This window comes from Megascapheus bottae, chromosome 10 (assembly GCF_031878675.1).
Source record: "Megascapheus bottae isolate mThoBot1 chromosome 10, mThoBot2.hap1, whole genome shotgun sequence".
NCBI lineage: Eukaryota > Metazoa > Chordata > Mammalia > Rodentia > Geomyidae > Megascapheus > Megascapheus bottae.
In genome coordinates, this window is record NC_143518.1 from 51400875 (window position 1) to 51419081 (window position 18207).

The 18207-nt window shown below is 45.2% G+C and overlaps 1 protein-coding gene across 2 annotated transcripts in view; it reads left to right on the top strand.

The window, feature by feature from the left end:
- LOC150058436 (voltage-gated delayed rectifier potassium channel KCNH1) overlaps positions 1 to 16075 on the top strand; it is a 301331-nt gene extending 285256 nt beyond the window's left edge. For both annotated transcript variants that reach the window (XM_090341256.1, XM_090341257.1), the window contains exon 11: positions 14506 to 16075. In XM_090341256.1, the coding sequence (XP_090197382.1) occupies positions 14506 to 15363 (858 nt within the window). In that variant the 3' untranslated portion in view covers positions 15364 to 16075. The remainder of the gene's footprint in view (positions 1 to 14505) is intronic.
- Positions 16076 to 18207: the final 2132 nt, after the last annotated feature.

Consider the following 18207-nt stretch of genomic DNA (forward strand, 5'->3'; position numbering starts at 1 on the left):
GCCAGAGATCTTGCCCCACTCAGCCTCTGTCTCCTCAATTATACAAAATGAGAATACTTGCCCCACATGCAGAATCCCAGATGAGACAATGTGTGTGCCAGGTTTTTGTCAAGCACAGAACAGCACCAAATACCAACTGTCCTGTTGTGAATAATGCCAACGGGAATGACCATTGGCACCGAACAGTTTAGGAAATCACAGGCCTGAAGACAGAGGACTGGAACAGGTGACCTCCTGAGATCCTTTCTGGGTTTAGCATCCTCTTGGGGCTCCTCTGGCCTTTCTTATCAGAGGAAACAATGAAACGGAAGTGGAAGAGAGCTGGCAGAAAGACAGTATCGGGCCTATGCAGTGTCAGTCGTAAGGTCTGTGATCTTCCAGGCGGGGGGAGATTGTTATTGGAAATGATGATAAGCTAAACATTGAAATGGCCAGGAAGCCAAGGACCCTCCTCCTATTGAAACATGGTATGTGAGGAGTGGGTGGGGCATTGTTCTGCTCCATAGCCCTCTCCCTTCCTTGAAGGATAGGAAGCCCTTTTATCTGTCAGGGTCTATTTGGATATTTATAACATCATTGTAGAATATCCAGAATTATACAGGCAGAAGCCTCACATGTCTGTTCCATCATGACCACAAGCTAGAGATTCTCTGTCCCACAACTTCCCACTTTTGGGTAAGAAGGGTCCCCTCTATTGAGACATGGATTCAGATGACACCATGAAACTCCCATTATAGTGTCTACTCTGGCCCAGGGCAGCCATCCTTGCCCAGCTGTGGCTTCCTTAAAATAACACCCTGAGTGCATGTGACAATACTACAGCAGTGTCTCTCCTCTCCCAAAGGCTGACAGAAGGGTGACCCCTCCATGTCAGCTTAGAGCATCCTTGTTAAACACCAAAGCTCGTCCTCTGGTGTTCATTGTTGCTTGTCTTGGGGGCTAGGCTAGTTCACAGCCTAATTAGAAATGAAGATCTTGAGCAAGCCTAAGATTGCAGCTCTGTCCTAAGATTGTGTGGTTATGCTTCAAAATCACTGTTTAATTAGTACATGTTCTGGACCCTGTACCATACTGGTCTCTGACCTGGGCACAGAAATGTGACATAGTCTGTATTCACAGAAATCTCCTAAAAGAGTGACTGCACTTAGTCCTGTGAAGAAAACACAAATGTCACCATATGTATTAATAATACTAATAGGTAGCACTGGGGAAGTATATGCTAGGAGCACATTAGGTATTTGACATACGTTGCCTTTATCGTCCTTGCAACTACCCTATGAATTACTGTGGTCAGGACTATTTCACACAGAAGGAAAGGGAGCCGCAAAGAGGTGTTTGAAAACTCACCAGTGATGGCTGAGAGTCCTTGCTTCCCCATTTCCTCAATAGCAAATGTCTTGTCACGCTTCTGTATTTTTAGCAATCAGATCTTTGACACATTGGTAGCTTTAATTTGTACATGTCTAATTCTAAGTAAGATTAGGTGTTCCTTTTACGCTTTTAGCGGTTATTTATCTTTCCTTTTCTGTGCCCTCGCCTCATCTCTGTGTTTATTTTTTTAATGGGAATATCAATTCTCATTTTTTCTTATGAATTTCTGACAATATTTTTTGTCACACATGACATATACTTGCCCATTTTGTCGTTAATCTTTTACCTTGACATAGTTATTCTTATTTTATGGGTTCTGGAGTCTAAGTTTTTTTAAAAAAATATTTCTAGAAGACATTTTAAAACTATAAATAGTAAAATTGTATTAAATCTTTATTTTTTCATTTTCCTAAAAGCCCAATGATAGGCTATAAAGTGATTTTCTCTTTCTGGGGTTTGAACTTGGTACTTTTTCTTTAGATAAGTTCTCTACCACTTTATCCAAGCTCCTCAGTTGCTGGGATTATAGGCATGTACAACCATGCCCTTAGGTTTTTTGCTTGCTTTCTTGCTTTCAGTGCTAGAGATTGGAGCCAGGGTTGCTGCATGTTGGCGAGTATTTTACCACTGAACTACAGCTCCCAGCCCTGTCATCTTTCTTAATTTACTGTTGTCCCTCTCTCTAGATAGATAGACAGATAGAGATAGATAGATAGATAGATAGATAGTCTATATAGAGAGAGAAAGTTGGCAAACACTTTCAGTAAAAGTCCAGAGAGCAAAAATTATTGGGCCAAACCTCACATACTTAATCAAACATGGCCTCTGCAACCACAGAGCAGCCAGACAGCATGTAAACAAGTGGGCACAGGTGTGTTCCAACAACACTCTACCTACAGAAGCAGGTGGTGGGCCAGGTGGGTAGAGGCCTTGGCTTGTCAACTGCTGTCATAATCCATACCTTGTCTTAATCATTTTCTGTGGTCCCCTGTTGTATAAAGTTTTAACTTTGGTATCATCAGATTGTCCTGCCTCGCACACGTGCCTTGAGTCTGTTACAGAGAGTCCATTCAGTGGTCAGAAGAAGACTCACCCCAGAGCGGGTGAGTGGTTTTCTAAGACACCAACTTTCGCCATCAGATAGTCCTGCCTTTGTCAATTGTGAGTTATGCTTATTTGTCTGTGTCTCTGTCTGTATATATGTATGTTGTTTGTTTGTGCCAGTACCAGTACTGGGGCTTGAACTCAAGGCCTTGTATTCTCACTTGGTTATTTTATTCAGCTCTGGTGTTCTGCCACTTGAAGAACAGAATCTCACAGATTTTTCTGCCCTGATTTGTTTTAAGCTTCAATCCTCAAATCTTAGCTTCCTGAGTAGTTAGGATTGGAGGCATGAGACACCAATGCCTGGCCCTTTTGACTTTTTTTTTTTTGCCATTCCTGGGGCTTGAACTCAAGTTTTGGGCACTCTCTCGGAGCTTCTTTGGCACAAGGCTAGCACTCAACCACTTGAGCTACAGCACCATTTCCAGCTCTTTCTGTTTATGTGGTACTGAAGAATTGAACCCAGGGCTTCATCCATGCTAGGCAAGCTCTCTACCAATGAGCAACATTCTCAGCCCTGACATATTTATTAAAAATACTAGTACTTTCTGTTTTCCTAGAGGTAAAAAAATTTTTACTTTTATTGCATTGCCTTCTTTTTCATTTTGTCTCCCTTCTTTTTTTAATTACATGACTATTTATCACTCATTTATGTCACATATCCCAACATCTGTTATATTAATAAGGTTTCCTGAATGTCTTAATATAGTATTCCTTTTTTCTCCTGTATACATTCTTTCTGTGACTTTCTGTCACCTGTTCTAATCTGTTGTTTTCCGTGTCTTCAATACCTTCCCTCCCACTGCTGTTTCATGGATATTATTTTTTTCTAGAGTGCATCCTCTAGTAGTTCTTTAAAAAAAGAATAGCCTGGAAGTTATTTGAATCCTCACATTCTTACAGATGTTTTTATCATCATCCTGGCCAATGGTTTACCCACAAGACTTCTGGAATAATGAATTTTTCTATCAGAACTGTGAAAGTATTGACCCACTAGCTTAGTTACTTACATGTGTCAATCTTATGAGTTCAATTCTAGTCCAGAAAACTGAGCGAGAACCTGTGAGAAACAAAAATATAACACCAGGCCTTGTGTCTCCTGACTCTCCTCAGGTCACCATGACATTCCCCTTCCACTCTCCATTAGAGTTGATTTAGTTTGTTGAGACTGTTTTTCTGCTCTTTAATTTACTCTACTGCCCTCGCATCTCAGTTTTCTAACATTATTAAGTGTATAGGAGTTTGCAAGGTTTTTTTTGGGGGGGGGGCATGTTTCCCCTCTATTCAATTCAACCTCTGAAAAACAAACAAAAGACAAAAAAGCCCACATTATTTCACATTTGTGAAATAAATAATAGACACTACCAGGTACAGTCATCTACTTATGTGGCCTTTTTATTAATCTATGAAAAAATATGTATAAGAGTCTATTGGTGAAATGTTTTTGAAGTATCACTGAAAATTGGGGATGGCAGTTGGAGAAAAATAAAGGAGGGGAAAGGAACTTGTGACATGCTGTCACACAGCCACACAACCCCTCCAGATCCTGGGCTCTCTCTTGGCCATTCCTGTGCTCTTGTTATTAAACTAGCTCTCTGCCAGTCTTAATCCAAACAGGTCTGTGTTCACCCCAGGTCTAGGTCTAAAGACACACAGCCCCTGTAGCTAAATGGTAGTGTTATCCATCAACAACAACAAAAAATGCCAGTGATCCTTCACAATGAGGAAAATAGGATTTTAAGTTCAACAGGGAGTGTAGCAGAAACAACATAACTGAGTCAGAGTATCGCAGGCTTTATATACCTCATTTAATTCACATGCCAATCCCATAGAGCATAAAGGATTCATTACGAGAATGGCCTAAAAATGTACCCACTTTGGAGGGAAAAAAAATTCCAAGTTGAAGAGACAGAGAGTGTGTGGGTGTAGAGCTACCTGGAGAATTCAGCTTTTGTCTTGTGTGGATCTGCTACCTGATAGGGTGGGAGGTAAGAATGACAACACACACACACACACACACACACACACACACACACACACACACCAGTGAGACTAAGTTTCAAATAAAGATGGTAAGTTGTTTTCCTAATTCCCAGTAAGAGCCAAGGAGGCAGAGACTGCTGCCTGGAGCCTCCAATGAATATGGTGCAGGAATGGCAGGGAGATGCTTCAGCCCATGTCCTGGGGATGAGACCAGACAGCACCTTCCTCTGTATAATGGATAGCGATGGGGCTTTCCTTGGGTGTTGTCTAGGTTCACTGGAATTTGAAGTGTGCAGTATTTAGAAAGCACTTGGAAAAAGTCTAGCACCTGGCACCCAGGATCATAATTATTAGATAATCTGGGCTCCTTATGTGGGTGAAGCCCCCACTTGTATCTCTGTGATTTGGGGACATGAGGGCTCATTTCTCTGCCATTTTTGTAGCCCTGTATCCTCTGCCCTTTCTCTTGCTATTTCTTATTTTATTTTGCCTTTACTATTGTACTCCTCTGCCAAGGTTTCTTTTCTACCTTCTTTCTCACTACATTAGACTCTTTCTTTCTCTTTGGGTCTTTCTCCCTGTAGGATGTCCTGTTCATCCTTGAGTTTGAGTCCATTTCGGTGTCCTCTAGACCCCTAGCTCACTAGAACTTCCTTACAGCTACTGTAGGGGAGCCACTGATCCCCCAATTGTAGGGCATACTTCATGGGTCTAGTTTGCAGGGCTTTTCTTCCTGACTTTGCCCTCTCAAAAAAGCCTAGAAGCTTTTCCTGTTCTGGCCACCACTGTGAAGGAACTTGCAGCACTGCTTAGCCATCACATGTGAATGGTGGTTATGAGCAAAGATTCCACTTAGAGACCAGGCAGCATTTCAAGAAAGGCCAGTTCACCACCTGCTGGGGTTTTATCCCTCTCATCATTTATCTTGGATTTAAAAGGGGTGCACATCCTGGAGTGCCTGGAATAACAGTTTTAAACCTAGTTTGAGGATCAGGGCTTAGAAGCAGTCATTGAATAGAGAATTCATGGGAAGTATGTACTCTGGATGGCGCATACTGGTAGCCAGTCTTCAGCTGAATGGCACAGGGCTCTTCCCAGATGCATATGTGGCAGAGTGGAAATTCTACAGACTTATTTCTTATAGACGCTCAAATTAAATTTTTTTAACAAGTTTTTAAAGGCCAAGAAGATGGAAGATATTCCCTCTTCAAGATAGACAAGAAAGCTAAATTTTCCAGATCCTTAACTTTTAACTAACTTCTGAGCCAGAATGCCAAAAAATGTCTTCTGGGTCAGGCACCAAAAATTACTCATAGAATAGATACCCCTGTATTCCTATTTTATATTGGATTCTGGACCAATTTCAGGTAAATGGAAAGAAGAAAAGAAATGCAACTCGGAAATTGTACTCATCTACCATAGGCCTGTAGTAACGTCATGTGAAAAGAAATATAGAACAAAGGAAGTAGCAATGATACAACCACTGATTGTGCATCCCTAATCTCCTCATTTTTGCATCTGCTGTTTCCTAAATATCAAAATACCACTTTCACAGATGTGCTGATATACATTAACTTTCTTGAAAATAGGCTGGTCTGGTGTGTGACTATTGGGAACAGAAGAGAATGCCTTTGGCAGGCTGCATAGCCAGGTCTCTGTAGGGAGAAACTAATGCCTGGACTCTGGCCCTGGCTTCTTCTGGAGCATGACGGCAAAAGCTTGGATGAGTGTCATTGTCAGTCAGCCTGGAGACTGAGTGAACAGGTGTGGTTTTGAGACCTACTATTACAGGTACAGCCATGGAATGAGAAGCTACCACATATGGCAGCTGGAATTGAAATCAAATATGCCCAGGTCCATAGCTGGCAAGGCTTCAAGAGGCAGATGAAAATTCCTGAAGGCATCGTTAAAGTCTCAGCTCCTGGATCTAGAGTCCACTGGTTCTTATGTGAGAAGCAGCACTAAGTCTGGTCCATCAACACTGGCCATACTGTGATCAACTCATTGGTCATTGAAGATGTCCGGTGTACATCCCAGGACAAAGCTCGAAGCTGGCCTGTTTCCTTGTTTCTACTAGGAAAAGTCCTCTTTGACCTTCAGTCACTTGGTCTTTTTTTTTTTCCAGGCCCTGGACTGGTACACTCAGCATTGCCAGTGTGTGTGTGTGTGTGTGTGTGTGTGTGTGTGTGTGTGTGTGTGTGTGTGTGCATGTGCCTATTATTACAGCTGGGGCCAAAGAGTTGCTCAGAGACCCACTAAACAGACCACTGCAGGCAGGACAACAGCAGGAATCACAGTGTTTCCCCAGTCCTATCTGTAATAGGCCTAAGGTGGGTTCCAGCTCAATGTACAAGAGAGAGCCAGTGGGAACTCTGTGGGCCTTTGCGATCCATCCCAGGACTTGCTGACTTGCCATACCCTTAGCCTCAGAGAATTAACAACTCAGTTGGGCCTTGAGAGTGAGGCTTTCCATTTGCCTCTATATTGTAGCACCTGTCCCCATAGTGCAGACCACCCAACGGGCTTATGGAACAGTCATTTTACTGGGCCCCAGGTATCATGAGAGTGGTCACTGGATCTTGAGGTGGCTTCTGTTCCAGCCAGTATAGCAGAATTTCTTGAGGGTCTTAGAGATAGGAATATGCAGGGTTTATGACACTCAGAGTAGTCATTCACTTCTCAAGATGGCTCCTGGCTTTAGCACTGGGGGTGTTGGTAGAAGCTCCTGTTCAAAATGTGGCCACTGTGCAGGTCTCAGGTTATTTACCTAAGGTTTGTGAGCCAGTAAAGACTGTAAAACCTTCCAGCATCCACAATTTTCAGTATCCAGTGGTGGTTACTGAGACTCTTTCTTCCCTCCACTCACCTAACCTGTGGAGAAAGGATCATAGATGGGTATTTTGTTTCTCTTACCATGCTGTGTATTCCTAGGCCTCGACTCTTACAAGATTCCAGTATGTCTCTTGCTGATGTCCAGTGCTGTCCTACAGTCACTCATCTTAGCTGTACACCTGTCATGTTGGGTCTTTCTCGGGAAGAGGACAGGGCTGGTTGTCTCTTTCAGCCATCTTGGACCCTCTTCTGCACAAGGGTTAAGCAGGCATTTCGTATTAACATGCCAACCAAGTCTTTGATAGAATAATTTCCTCAGGATCTGCAATCAGCATATAGGATTTGGGTGAGGGTGTTTCAAATAGCAACAGCACATGTCAAGACACAATGGCAACCAATGTAGAACCATGTTCTGGGGTGTCAGGCCAAGTGGCAGGACTGACACTGGACAGAGAACTCAACTCTTAGGTCCAGGGGCTATGTCCACATGCAAGCACAAGACAGATGCTATTTCCTTCCACCCTGCAGCAACCCCAACAGCTGTGTATGTTTATTAACTTCACTTTTTCAGATGATGAAACTTAAGTTTAGAAAGGATAAATAACTCCCGAAGGGATAAAGCTATGGAACTATGGTCCAAACATAGTCCCTGGCCAGCCAACTCTTCTTCAAGGTGTAGAGAGTCTTCCATCTGGGACTTGTAACATCCTTTTCAGTACCAGCAGATGGTCATAGACAGTAGATGAGAGGCATGAGACACATACAGGTCTATTCTGTCATGATTTCAAGGGTTTTTTTAATGGCCCATAGACACATCTATGGCGCATTGTCACTCTGCTCAGATAATGTCTAAGGCAAATGAGTTTCTCTCAGTATATGTGACTTTATTCGGGATTTTTTTTTGCCAGTGCTGGGGCTTGAATGCAGGGCCTGGGCACTGTTCTTGGGCTTTCTCAAGGCAAGTGCTCTACTACTTGAGCCACAGCCCCACTTCTAGCTTTTTTTATGTTTGTGGTACTGAGGAATTGAACCCAGGTCTTCATGCATGCTAGGTAAGCATTCTTCCCCTAGGCCAAACTTCCAGCCTCTTGGGATATTTTTTTCAGACATAACTAAGGATCATTAAATAATATTAACCTACACTGGAGTGGCCCTACATCTAATGATGAACATCCTTATAAAAGTCTGAAAGAGAAAACTAGGAAACAGAGAGAGAAAGATCACAGCCGAGGAATAGGAAAGATAGTTGCAACAACCAGAAGCCAAGAGAGAAGCATGGAATGGATCCTCCCTCTGACTTCCAGAAGAAACCAAATCTGTAGCTTTGGTTCAAGGCTAGCCCAGATAAACGAAAAGAAGAAAGACTAGGAACATGGGTCAAGTGGCAAGTACGGGGCCTTGAGTTCAATTCCTAGTATTGTCCCCCAAATAAATTAGTAAACAACCAAATACATAAAACAAAATAACAAAACAATGCCCTTTTCTAAAAGCAAAATCTAACCAACTACTTTATCCTATCACCCCTTCTGAAGTTTGTTTTTCCAAGCTTTAAGCTTCTTAAATGGTTTAGCTTGTTAATCTTCATGTTTTGTATTCTGCCATAAAACCAGTCAGGGTTACTGGTGGATAGGACTGGTAGTCAAGGAAACCGTGAGCAAAGCTACATCATTTCTATAGGTTTGTCAGTGTGGGCCCTGTCCTCCTATTTTCTGTGGCTCAAGACAGCCTGAGTCAATTGACAGGATGGTTCCTGTCCCTAGGAGGCAAGGAGTCTTGAGGTGGTGCTCTCTACTCTCCTGGGCCCACTGGATGTAGTCTTATGCCTACAGACAAGTGCTCAGTATATATGTGCTTGTCCTTGTGTCCTACCACCGCAGACAGAAAGCCAGCTCATTGTCAAGACCAGGACAGGTATCAGAAGTTATGTGGCACCTATTAACCTCAGCTATCCTTTGGGGGCTCAGAGACTCAGGTCCTGGAAGTGGATAGTCACACTCACACATGAGCACACACACACGCCACAGAGAACAGCAGACCTTAATAGGAGGCATCAGTCCTGGGGAGTTCAGGTGCATCCGATGCCAGGTAATTGCCATGGGCAATTCTCACTCAGTGGATGACGCTGCTCCACGAGGTTCTGCAGGACAATCTGGAGAACCATCGATCCAGCCCAACCAGCGAAGGACATGACATACACATGGCCAGTTAGTGGCAGGGCTGGGACCTATTCCAGCCCTGTGTTCCTTCTACTTGACTGAGTATTTCAGATTTGGGAGGTATATCTGAATTCAGTGAAAAAGCAAAATAATTTCATTTGGGAGTTATAGTTTTCTACGACTCATACATCTACTCATTTATGCAAATCACTGGAAATTGACATTAGGTTTACATTTTCTTTTAAGTACTTAATTCTACTCCATCCCACATCTCCTAGCTATGGGGCTTCAAAGAAGCCCATTCCTATCCCCGGTTTGCCTTTCTTACACTTAGGCTACTGACATTCTCTTGCTCAGTGACCTTGAAAAAAGGATTCCTGCTATTTTCTGGCTTAGTCTTGACTGGCGAGTAAGAAAGGTTTAGGCTCCAGAGAGGCTGAGCCCACTTTTAATGCAACCCAGAAGAGATTGTCGATTGTCTTGACTCACCTCAGATCTCAGGGGGGTGGTGGGAGAAATTGGTTTGTCAAACGAAGTTAAAAAGAGTAGCTCAAAAAGCCCTGTATCTTAAGGATTGGAGTGTCAGTCGATTCAGTTCAGCTCAACAACCACTTATGAAAGGCAATTGCTTTGGGGCAGCCTCAGAGGGGTGCCAAATTGGACCAGCAAGGTACCATAGCTATCTCTTCCCAGGAGCTATCCTCTGACTCCTTGTAGTAGAATCCATCAGACATGGAAAAATTATATCTTCTTGGGGACTAGCAGGATTCTGGTTACTAGATCCAGGAAGGGAGTAGATCTCTCCATCATGGTGTCTGGACTCATGATGCGAACTGAGGGTGTCTGTTTCCAAAACTGGGCCTGTCCAGTGAGTGATTAATTGTGTCTCCCAAGAATACCTTCAGACAGATCCTGATATTTCCCTATTGTTATGGTCTCTGTCTAAGGATTCTTGGGAGGAAGAAAAGGGCACTGGTTTACACCCTGAAGTTCTGCTTCCTATGTTCTACTCAGTTATCAAATTATAATGCAAAATCCTCTGTAGCTCCTTACAGGAAACCTGGGCTCTGTATGATAATGATTTACTTGAGTGCATAGATTAACCCATACAGCACTATACAACTAGAACCACAGTGTTAAAAATCATCAAATCTCTATTCTCAGGGGATCTTTTGAGATGATCTCATTCAGCGGTTTTCAAAATGACAGTTTGGGCACAGAATCTTTTCTTGAAAAAAAAAACTTATACTAATGTCCAATAGATAAAGAAAAATGTGACACTGCTTTTATAGGACCTGGGGTGGTCAGAGCAAGGCTACAATAAGCACTTTGCTCTTCAGATTTCCGTCTAGACTCTTCCGATGAAACTAGAGTGACTTCCCTAGGAAGAGTCACGTTTATATAAAAGAACAAGGGCCATTGTCCTCATGAAAAAGAAAAGGTTTATCTCAGGACAGCTTCCAAATCGCATCTCTTTAAGCTTATATAAGAGAGTAGAATTAAAAAGCGAAAGACAGAGATGATGAAATAAGTATGAGGTCAGCAAGAAACAAAGATGAACAAACATGTAAGCCACTGCGCTCTTCACTGTACTGAAATCTTCAGGAGCCTAAGCGTTGTACATAGAACAGAGCTACCCAAAGTCTCTTCTGTCTCCTCAGACCATGACCATCAGAAACAGATTGGGGGTGAAGAATGAGGGAAGAGGGCAGTGCCAGAGCCTGGGTGGTGGCCATAACTTACCCATAGGCTGACACAGTCATTGATTTATTGACAATCTGCTGAGTCCTTCATATACTGGACAGGATGCGAGAGATGAAAAACATAACATGGCTTCCCCTCCCAAGCGACCATCTAAGGCAAGCCAGTGCAGTCTTTTCTCAGTAGGCTGCAACATGCTGTGGAAGAATGTGTGGCTCAGCTAGGCTTGCCACCACCAAGAAGGGTTTCCTGACCTACAGGTGGGGAAATTGGCATTACTCCCAGGTCTCATAGAAACCAGGTTGGAGGACGAGGGTAGAACGTGAGATTGAAGGATTGTCATACAAAGGGACCCAGACTTTTTTTTTTAGTCAGCTATTGGTCTTGAACACTGGATCTGGGTGCTGTCCCTGAGCTCTCAGCGCAAGGCTAGTGCTTTACTACTTGAGCCACAGCACCACTTCTGTTTTTCCAGTGCTTAACTAGCAATAAGAGTCTTCCAGACCTTCATGTCAGGCTATCTTAGAACTGTGATCCTCAGCTCTCAGCCTCCTGAACAGCTAGGATTACAGGCATGAGCCACTGGTACCCGGCTAACCTCAACTTTCTTACCGTGGTTAGAGGAAGAAGGGTTGAACAGACCCCAGGTGGTGGGGCACCACTATCCATGTCTTGGGGTCCACCCGGCATCGTCTTCCATGCAGACCTCTACTTCCCAATCTCCATGTGGTAAGCAACATTAGGAGGTACTGTGCAGCCTGGAACAGGAGTATCTACGCACACACATGCAGGGGGACCCCCACTGCACAACATGGTAGAGTTTTAGTGTTTTATATGAATCAGTTCTAGGGAACATGACTCATTCGAAAGTCAGGATCTGTGGAAAATGGACTAAGATATGCTGAGTACTGTGTCTTTCTCTTAAGCATTCACAATGTACATTTGCATATTAAGGCTCTGAGTAAACTTACAAGAAGACAACTGATTTTACACAGCCCCATAGCTCAAACTTACTTCAACTTACATTGTTTTCCTTTCTCACAGCATCTGTTAAACCCTCCTGGAACCCATAAGAAAAGACAGCTGCCACCCCTCTAGCCAGAGCACATTTAGAGTTTGGGGTCTTGCCCGCCATTGCTGAGGCCCACACCTGTTCTGCCACAGGGATCTGTCAGCATCTTAAGAGCTGACAGAGGACTGAAGTAGCTGGCACCCGGTGCCCCCAGCTTCATTGTTGTGACTCAGACAGCCATTTCTGCCCACTCTGATCTCATATACTTGTCAAAATGCATGGTCCATGGCTGCCTCTGAGACAGACTCCAGGACTCACTTCTCCTAAACAGCCACTGGACTTATCAGGCATAGCCCTTGACACCAGATCAGCAAAACTGTCAGGCTGCATCAGCTCTTCACAAGTTCCTTTGCCTCATCTCCTGGGGGAGGCTGGCATTACTGTCTGAGTCTCTAAGGAAAGTACAGACATGATACACCGGCCCATTGGCTAAGGCAGTGATATGCAAGTGGGCCTCGTCTGATACACATGATGACATTGTGGAAACAGCCAAGAGACTTCTGAAGATGCAATGTAGAATCAGAGGACCTGGCCCCCTCCCAAAGAAGGCCCAGTCACGTAGAGCCTGGATAGGAACATGCTGTCTGTGGGCATAGTGACCAGCACAGACAATCTCTGCTCTCTTATATGCTAAGTCAAATCTTTGAAGGCAAAAGATGTGTGGCATGCAGATTACTGTCGTAATCACAGAGCTTTCAGAGAGGATGAGATATGGATGCGTAAAAAAAATTGGTATCTAGTTTAGGATTTGTTGTTATAAAGAATAGACTCTCACTTGAATTAGCTCAACAGGAAAAGAGTGGCAGGGACCCTGTTAGGAATCAGACATATTGTAGAAATGAAAAGCAGGAAGCAGAACAGTTGGCACTGAAAGTCATTGTCTTTTTTAGGTGCATGCGTATTCTCATTTGCTTTCTCTCCATCCTACCTTCTCTCCCCATTCCCTGCTAAGAAGGGGTGTGAGCAGAAAGGAAATAGTCACTGATCTGTGCTAAGTACAAGGACATGTAATTAAGGAATCAGAGCAATAAGAACACAGAAAGAGCTGTTGGAGCTGGAAGAATAACTTAGAACTTAGAAAGCCAAGGAAGGCTCTATGGAGGAGGAGCTATTTGAGCTGGGCCTTGATTCGAGGCATCTCTGCGTGCTTGGTAGGAAGCAGGGACCTGAATGTGCAGGGATGCTGGGGCGGAAGGCTGCTCATCATCCATCTTAGAGCACTGGGAATAGAGGAACAGGGTACTGGCAGATCCACTTATCTTTACTCCCTTCATCCTTGTGATGCCTCTAGGTGTTGTTCTAGCCCTCTTCAGGGTGGACAGATTCTCCTGTCCCCTAGCGTAAGTCTGCACTTTAGACCCCATGTGAGGCTAGACTGAGAAGGGTACTAGGGAGAGGCAGGACAATGCCATCAAAGCAGAAGAAGACAATGAGAGGTTGTAGAAGAAATGCTTCCTAGTGGAGGTCAGAAAGCCATTTACGTCCTAGGTAAGTAGCTTGAAGATTTAACACCCATCTACCGGATAGTTCCCACAAGGCGAATCCATTCCATGACAGGAGCTTGAACCAAAACCTCCAAGCACACAAGCACAGGGACAGAATAATGATGTACAATTATGTTATGACAAAAGCTTCTGTTTAAACTCATAGGTCTTTATTCTACCCTACAATGCCCAAGGAAAGGAGAGCTCCTGTATGAGACTTTTCCTTGTCACAGGTAACCACACTGACTATAGATGGACTAGAAGTCCTTCCTATGTCCCTCTCTGAGAATTCAGATGACCTTTCTTTCCCTGAGGTGTGGTTTAGGCCAGAGACGTTCAAATTTGGGTGCATCAGAATCCCTGGGAATATTTTGCATACAGATTCAAGGGCTCCCCCTCTGGAGAATGGATGAAGTGGATCTGGGGTGAGAACAGGAAAGTGATCTTATTTTAGGCTTACTTGATAATTCTGAATTGTAGGTAAGGACAATCTAAGAGGGGCCAAGGCTCAGAGTTAGGACAGCAGGAGCTGAGAGGATACCACTTGAAGTCTCCCACATGTGGGGATACCATTTGTTCCTCCTCAAGAGAGTGACTGTGTATCAGTTTCCTGCTATTGGGGAGCTAGGAACAGGCACTGAGAAAAGAAAAGAGCTGTCAGCCATGAAGAAGGCCCCGGAGGCCTTACAGCTGTGAACCATGAGTCGCCATCCTGTGAAGGTCTGTGAGATGGACAAAGATGTGATATGGTGACTGGAGCCACCGCCCAATAAACACAGTTTGTCTCTCTGTCTCCCTGCAGATTGTGTTCCGGAAAATCAGTGATGTGAAACGGGAAGAGGAAGAGCGCATGAAAAGGAAAAATGAGGCCCCCCTGATTTTGCCCCCTGATCACCCGGTCCGCCGACTCTTCCAGAGGTTTCGCCAGCAGAAAGAAGCCAGGCTGGCAGCAGAGAGGGGGGGTCGGGATCTGGATGACCTGGATGTAGAGAAGGGCAGTGCCCTCACAGAGCATGCCTCAGCCAATCACACGCTCGTGAAGGCCAGTGTGGTCACCGTCCGCGAGAGCCCTGCCACACCCGTGTCTTTCCAGGCAGCCTCCGCCTCTGGAGTGTCAGACCATGCCAAGCTGCACGCGCCGGGCTCTGAGTGCCTGGGTCCCAAGGGGAGTGGTGGCGACTGTGCCAAGCGCAAAGGCTGGGCCCGCTTCAAAGATACTGGTGGGAAAGGTGAGGACTGGAACAAGGTGTCAAAGGCCGAGTCAATGGAGACACTTCCCGAGAGGACCAAGGCATCTGGTGAGGCCACGCTGAAGAAGACAGACTCGTGCGACAGTGGCATCACCAAGAGCGACCTCCGTCTCGACAACGCGGGCGAGGCCAGGAGTCCCCAGGATAGGAGCCCCATCTTGGCAGAGGTCAAACATTCCTTCTACCCCATTCCCGAGCAGACCCTACAGGCCACGGTCCTGGAGGTGAAGCACGAGCTGAAGGAGGACATCAAGGCTTTGAACGCCAAAATGACCAATATTGAGAAACAGCTTTCTGAGATTCTCAGGATATTAACTTCCAGAAGATCTTCACAGTCTCCCCAGGAGCTGTTTGAAATATCAAGGCCCCAGTCCCCAGAATCAGAGAGAGACATTTTTGGAGCCAGCTGAAAGGTTTGTTAAAGAAACAACCACAACCACCACCATAAAGAAGAAGTTCAAAGACAAAAACGTCTGCACCCCTGCCCAGATACCACCGCCTCCACACATGCCCACGTGCCCAATGATTTGTCAAGTAGGCTTTTCTGGACAGAAAAACCAAAGTGGGACCAATGGCTTAGGTGTGCTCACATGCTCCCTCCTTCTATCCCTGGAAAAACGATAGGAGAGGTAATCTGTGCCCTCCCCCCACTGCAAGATGGCAGCTGCATTGGAACAGTCTGCACAATTCTGGAAGAGGGGGCTCGCTATCTAAAGGATCTTTTCCTTCATTTGAAAAATTTGTTTTTACTACCATAGTATTTATAAATGATGAAAACTACCAGAAAAGAGGAGCATCCATTTGGGACTGGTAGCAGAGAGCCAAGGACTCCTCTTGTATAGACCACACTGGGCTCCTTCACCAAGCTCCCCAAAGACTGAGGTGGGGGCAGGGATTTCCCAGCATTCCGCAGCCCTGTACAGCCAGCGTCTGACATCACCACCTCTTTCCATCATCACTTGTAAGAAGCTCAGACAAAGAGAGCTTGAAGGACAGAAAGAGTAGAATTTCCACTTTCTGCCTTTGATGGCTCAGGCTGAACAGCTGGCACTATCAGAGCCTTCCACAGACTCACAGCAAGCTTCCTTGGGTCTCCTTGGCCAGACAAGAGTGGGGTAGAAAAGAACCCAGGGATTCTCTGTTGTGTGGTCTGCAGGCTGCTCTGACCGCCAGCTTCAGATGCCCCCAAGTGGTCCTCAGGCCCTTGTTTATGCTGTAGGCATTGTAGCCCAAGCAGCTTTGCTTCCGTTCCCTCTGAACCTCCTCCCAAGTGTTCCTGTGGCATTCCTCAGGGTGTGAAGAAGCAGCAGCAGGAAGGGGCAGGTACCTAGAGTTGCTTACTAATGAAGCAGGTACACACACACACACACACACACGCACGCACGGACGTACGCACACACGCACGCACGCAAAACCTCAGAAAAATGATTGTAACAAGTGCTATGTCTATAGTTAGATTCTCATGGGGATTTTTGTCCACAGCATGGGATCAGTAGGAGATACTTGGGGGCTATACTTAGCCTTATTTGAAACCTAACTTCTCTATTTCCCATGATTAAAAAAGAGAGAAGCCACGGCAGTGACTGTACTCTCTTCAGGAGCTGGACAAAGAACGGAGCAGTGGTTTTCAGCTATCCCAGGAAAGAGATAGAGTTGGCTGTGGGATTTGTGGTCCACAAGAGCAGGTGGAGCTCAGAGCCATGGGCATAGAACTGCCTATCTGCCACTTAAATCAGAGATATCACTTAAGTCACCTGAGTTCAGGTGAGGGGGACTTTGCGCTGCTCTCAGTGATATGAGAGAAAGGAAAGTGGAGGATGCCCAGATGCAGCACAGCTTCTTCTGGTCACTTTTACCAGGCTCACACTGAGGAGGTCCTACCACTAAGCACCTCTGCTTGGTGTTGCTTTGCTGTCGTAGAGCCTTATCTTACCAAAGAGATTCAGTGTTCTGAAAGCTTCCTGTCCAGGCCTGTCTTCCTCCAACCCCCTTTAAATCCTGCTTGGTGGCTGTGATGCATTCCCAGCACTTAGGCCTTGGTTGTCTATGTAGTGTTGATACAGATGGCTCTGGAAGGTTAAGGGGGGCATACACAGTTGTGAGACCTACAGACATGGCCCTACATCCCCAGGCTGTGACATTGTTAGATTTCACTTCCTATGGCCTCATAGGGCTGAATCATGCTTGTTTGTGGATCTGGGTAGAGCGGGGAGGCTTTGAGTTTCTTGAATTTGAGCTGCTGCAACTTGGTCCTCGGAGGAGAGGCCCTCTACACATTCCAGGCTACCTACCCTCCGACATGCTTATTAACTTGCTTCTAAATTTTAACACCTATTCCACCTCAGGCAAAGAGAGACCCCTCGTTACCCTGATACCCAGCTTCCCAATCACCCACCCGTCATCGCCTCTCCTGTGTCTCAGTCACCAAGCTCATCTAGAGCCTCACCAGCCAGTGTGGGGAGGTCCTGCTATAGCAAGCTACCTCTGAGACAGGTGGCTGTGGAAATCAATCTGCATCTAGATCTGTGGGACAGAGATGCCGAGAAGGCTCAGAAGTCGAGCCTTGTTTGGGGGAAGAGAGCTTCAGGAATGTGTCCCGGGGTCAATGTAAATGGAGCTAATGACTGCACAGCAGACACTGCAGGAAGAACCCGCTCAACTCAATGTCCAGCGACCCATCCTATGAGTTCCTCTAGGAGACAGTTACAATCACCCCAGGTGTGGCTTTTATCCTTCTCCGTCTGTAAACTGTAAGGCATTTTTGTTTTATTGTTTTCTCTGAAGAAGAAAAAACTCCAATTTTTAAATGAGCCAATCTGTTTCTCCTTTTTTTTTTTATGATGTGCACCTGGTTGCATGCAGGCTGCTTCGAGCAAGCGCTCCACTCTTGCTGGAACAGAAGGCTTCAAGTATCTCTGACCTGCACTTTCCACCACCTACCAGGATCTGATAGCCAAAGAAAAACATGGGAAACACTTGCTAAGTCTTAGATCAGACATTTAGACCAGCAAAATGATGCCAAGAGATACCAGTTTTGATGTTGCTTTTTCTCTGGGAGGCGATATATATAGTGTGTTGTACCAGTTTTCTTTGAGTCTAGTAAGTACTGGCTACTTAGTCTCTCTTCCTCTTTCTTTGAATCTTATCCCCAGGAAATCTCCATGTCCCAGCACCTATGCTGACAGGCTGCTTTAAAGTGAGGAGGTCCTGTCCCTGTCACTTGGTTGCTTGTTGGACATACTGAGGGAGGTATG